The sequence below is a fragment of the Nematolebias whitei genome, chromosome 17 (assembly GCF_014905685.2).
Source record: "Nematolebias whitei isolate Nwh7 chromosome 17, NemWhi1, whole genome shotgun sequence".
Classification (NCBI taxonomy): Eukaryota; Metazoa; Chordata; class Actinopteri; order Cyprinodontiformes; family Rivulidae; genus Nematolebias; species Nematolebias whitei.
Window position 1 is genome coordinate 4,534,022 of NC_056514.1, and position 4,874 is coordinate 4,538,895.

At 47.2% G+C, this 4,874-nt stretch overlaps 1 protein-coding gene across 1 annotated transcript; it reads left to right on the forward strand.

Annotated features, from left to right (window-relative positions):
• Window positions 1-1,211: 1,211 nt before the first annotated feature.
• On the forward strand, window positions 1,212-2,981 carry egr2b (early growth response 2b). The gene is made up of 2 exons (XM_037690705.1): window positions 1,212-1,383; window positions 1,705-2,981. Exons 1-2 carry the CDS (start codon window positions 1,212-1,214, stop codon window positions 2,835-2,837), a joined length of 1,305 nt encoding a protein of 434 aa, XP_037546633.1. The 3' UTR covers window positions 2,838-2,981.
• Window positions 2,982-4,874: the final 1,893 nt, after the last annotated feature.

Genomic DNA, 4,874 nt, shown 5'->3' on the forward strand with positions numbered 1-4,874 from the left:
ATACACACGGTACACAGAGCGCATTATTTCTGGTTTTACGCGGCCCACCACTTGCTTTCCTTTTCCTAAACTCTATAAATAAATCCCAACGAGTTAACAAGTGAGTGGACTGAACGTGGTGTTTCCTCGAGCTCAGTCAAATGAGGCTCACAGAAGTTTCCGAGCTCAGAGGAACAAGTTCTGTCCGTCTCATTTCACTGTGGTTCCGCCTCTCACTGCCTCTCCGCTCGGAGACGTTCGTCACTTTCCGATGAGCAGTTTCCGGAAATCAACCCAAATATGGAGCTAGAGGCGTGTCTCTGTTTACCGGATGTGACTATTTTTGGCTCGCACGCGCAACCCGGGCTGTCCTTGTCATGTTTCACCGCGTCTGATTGTGAGATTAAAAAAACAACAACAGAAGAAAAGTGACAGGTCTGATGTTCCATGAAGGAATGCATATCGCCCGCCTCCAAACTTTCAGACAAGGGTCATCTTTTAAGAAATGATGAAGTTGTAAACATTTTGGACAAACTTTGAAAAAACTAATTAATAAATAATAATAAATGGATGTGCAATCTCATGCGACACGTCCCCAGATGTCACGTTAGGTCTCATCTAATCCAGATTTAGCTACATGTTTTTAATCAGCTAGTTCTGGCCTTTTACTGTTCGATATAAGTTAGCTATGGCAGCCATCTTGGTTCGAATAGACTCCAAACTTTAATCGGCTGTGGATAAGGCCATTACTTTCTGACTGTCATTAAACACGTCTTGTGGCTCACGAGATATTTTACTAACAGACACAGTTGACTGTATAGTGCAGTGTTCAACCCAGACTTTTCAGTCTGTTAGCTGAAAGTGAAGGATGAGTTTCATCCCAAACCTTTGCTCAGAGGCTGGAGCTGTGATTGACAGCTGCACCCTCTGTGGTGAAGCTCTCCATTCACGACTCCTGTCGTCGACGTCACGGAGCCGCTCAGCCAATCAGCATCGTCGGCGTTCCTCCTGGTCTGGCTTCTCTTGGCCCCGCCCACTTGCACATGACGTCGCGGCGCATTCAAAAGTTCCTCATATAAACACGGAGGCAGCGGGGCCCCGGCTCCTGATACTCCCAACTTGAATGACACGAGCGCATCTTCTCTGCGTGACAGGCACCAACATGACGCAGTGGTAACCTGAGCGGGTTCCACGCGCGCCCAGAGGAGACAGAAGAGAGAGAGAGAGAGAGCATGATGACGGCTAAAACTCTGGAGAAAGTGCCGCTGAGCCTGGGGGGGTTCATGCACCCCGCGGCGGACGGTGTCTTCTCCATGGACGAGATCGCGACCAGCCTGCCAACATCTGTCACCATCTTCCCCAGCGCCGAACTGGGAGCGCATTACGAGCACAGCGTGGCGGCAGGTCAGAGGACTTTCCATTTACTTTACAATCTGTTGCATGAACCGGATTAAATTATGTAAAACCAGATTTAAAGGTGGATGATAGTTTGAGTAGCACGTGTTGTATCAGAGTTGGTTACGTCTCAAACTTCTGTTGTTCCAAAGTGAAGGAAAACAAAACGTGATGTTGAGCAGGGGAACATCTGGATGGTTGACCACCACATCCTGCACTTCTCTTAATGTTCTAGCAGCTTTGACCTCCTGGCTGCGGGATGTTTTTGAAGGGGAACAGATGTGGACACAACACCTGCACAGATGTTGACCCCGCTGTGTTTCTCCTCAGATGGCCTGATGGGAGCCGACATGAGCGCAGACAGGCGCGTGGACCTCTCCTCCTACTCCAGCGGCTTCTCCCAGCCCGCCCCCCATCGGAACCAGACCTTCACCTACATGGGGAAGTTCTCCATCGACTCCCAGTATCCCGGGAACTGGAACCCCGAGGGGGTCATCAACATCGTCTCGGGCATCTTTAACGTGGCCCAGCCGCCTCCTCTTCCTCCTCCCTCCTCCTCAGCCTCCTCCTCCCCGGCTTCATCGGGGTCTCCTCATCACTTCTCCAGTGGAGGTCTGAGCTGCACCATGGCGGCGCAGAGCCAGCCCGACATGGACCACCACCACCTGTACTCCCCCCCGCCTCCCTACTCCTCCTCCAGCTGCGGGGAGGTGTACCAGGATCCCTCGGCGTTCCTGTCCACCTCCTCCTACCCGCCTCCCTCCTACTCCTCCCCCAAGCAGCCCAGCTCAGACCCCCCCGGGCTTTTCCCCATCATCCCCGACTACTCGGGCTTCTTCCCGCCCGCTTGCCAGCGGGACATGCACACCGCGGCGATCCAAGACCGGAAGCCGTTCGTCCCGTGCCCGCTGGACACGTTCCGGGTGCCCCCACCCCTGACCCCACTGAACACTATCAGGAACTTTACGCTGGGGGGTCCGGGGGGCGGCCCGGATGCGGGTCAGCCGAGGCTCCCGTCAGCCTACAGCCCGCAGAACCTGCCTCTGCGGCCCATCCTGCGCCCGCGGAAGTACCCGAACCGTCCCAGCAAGACGCCCGTGCACGAGCGGCCGTACCCGTGCCCGGCGGAGGGCTGCGACCGGAGGTTCTCGCGCTCGGACGAACTGACCCGGCACATCCGGATCCACACGGGACACAAGCCCTTCCAGTGCCGCATCTGCATGCGCAACTTCAGCCGCAGCGACCACCTCACCACGCACATCCGCACGCACACGGGCGAGAAGCCGTTCGCCTGCGACTTCTGCGGCCGCAAGTTCGCGCGCAGCGACGAGCGGAAGCGGCACACTAAGATCCACCTGAGACAGAAGGACCGGAAGTCCTCCACCGTGTCCTCCTCCTCCTCCTCCTCCTCCTCCTCCGGCTCCTCCGCGCTGGAGCGGCCCGGAGCCGGAATCTGCTCCTAGGTTCGGGTGGCCCGAACACCGCGGGCTGGGACGGACCGGGACTTTAGTGCAGCGGCCCAGAACTCTCCTGAATGCACTTTGCCTCCTGACCAATTAACTATCCATAATCTGATCTAATCTGGAGGTTTGGATTATTCTAAATAACCGCAATAATCAAAGAAGCTTTTCACTGACGTTTGTTGTGATGTTTGTATCAGTGCCTTGTTGTTCTGGACTTCAAGGACTCGTGTAAATCTGTTAAATCTATTTTTGTACATCGTGTAACTCCTTCACTTCTCACGTGTTTAAAAACAATCTGTAAATATGTTGAGCTGTTTGTTGTTTGAGACTCATTAAAAAGTGACAAAAAAAAAAAGGTTGCTTTATTACCAGAAGAACCGGCTCCAGCTCTTTCATTAGATGTTTATTTATTTTATTTTGTTTATGTGTTTGTTGATTTTGGAAAAACAGATTTGGGTAAAATCCCTCGTTGCGTCAGCGGCTGGTTTGAGTCACAGTTTAACCCACGCACTTTCACTCGGATTATTTTCAGACTCTGATCTGGTGGAAAACCCAACAGAACCACAGGTTCTGCTCAGTGACCAGCACATATTCTGCATTTTTCTTATAGAGTGAAGAAATAATAAATAAATAAAAAAAGGGGGGGGGGGGGTTCTTTTCTATAATCTCAGCATATAAAACTAATCTCAGTTGTTTCACTCTTTAGGTTAAGCTCATTTCAATTTAATTTTTAAATGAGGTTTTTGTTACTGGAATAATTTCAACACGCAGATAAAAACATTGAAACGTTCATTTGGTTTGAGTCATCTGGTTCAGTGAAGTTACTCTTTAAATATATAAAACAGGATTATTTGGATCTTTGTGGGAGCAGGACCAGAAAAATGAAGCGTTCTTCTTCTCCTGCAGTGAACATGGACCCGCAACACGCACCGACTGAAACACGCAACATATTTCAATCATAAAACACGAAAACTGAACTTTAAAGAAAAAGGAGGGATGAAAATGAAAGAAATGGAAGTGAAAACAAAATAAAAGTTATTAATATAATGTTCTTATTTACATGAAATGAAATCAAAATGTAATAAATGACATGTTTAATAATTTCACTGTGATTTGATTAAGAGTTAAAATACAATAAAGTGAACATCAGACTTGTTAAAATTTGAGTAATTTAGTAAAAGTCAAAGGATGAGTTTTGAAACATCAGATGGTCTGCAGCCTCATGAGTTACTGAGAAGAGCTCAGAGGACCTGAGGAGTCACCAGGTCAAACCCACCGACAATAAGTTCACGTCCTTCTAAAGACATTTTCAAACACGCCTGACCCGAGCACTTCTGCTTCTTGTCAAGATTTTAGCTACTGCGTCTTCAAGCTGCCTCTGACGTACACTCAGAGTTATACTCTGAGTTATACTCAGAGTTATACTGAGTTATACTCAGAGTATAACTCTGAGTTATACTCTTTAATGCTTAGGTCTACTTACAGTTATGTCTATACTCAGAATTATTCTGTTCTATGTTGAGAGTTATATCTTTCTGTAGTCACTTATACTCTTCAGTAGTTATACTTCCCTGACTTGTACTTTTTATTATACTACTTTAAACTTGGAGTTGTTTTTCTCTATTCAAAGTACTTTTCTATGCTCGGAGTTAAACAGTTTTATGTCCAGGGTTAGTTTTCTATTTACTCAAAGTTATGCTGTTCAATATTCATTTACCATATTTTTCAGACTATAAGGCAAATTTAAAATCCTTTAATTTTCTCAAAAATCAACAGAGCCTATAATCTGGTGCACCTTTGTATTAATTCTGGCTGTGCTGATCTCAAACTGATTTTATGTACATGGCGCTCAAAAATCTGCCAAAATGAACTTGTTTCACTGAATGTGCCTTATAATCTTGTGCATTTTATAATCTGGTGCATTTTATAATATGGTGCATTTTATAATCTGGTGTGTTTTATAATCTGGTGCATTTTATAATCTGGTGCATTTATAATCTGGTGCATTTTATAATCTTGTGCATTTTATAATCTGGT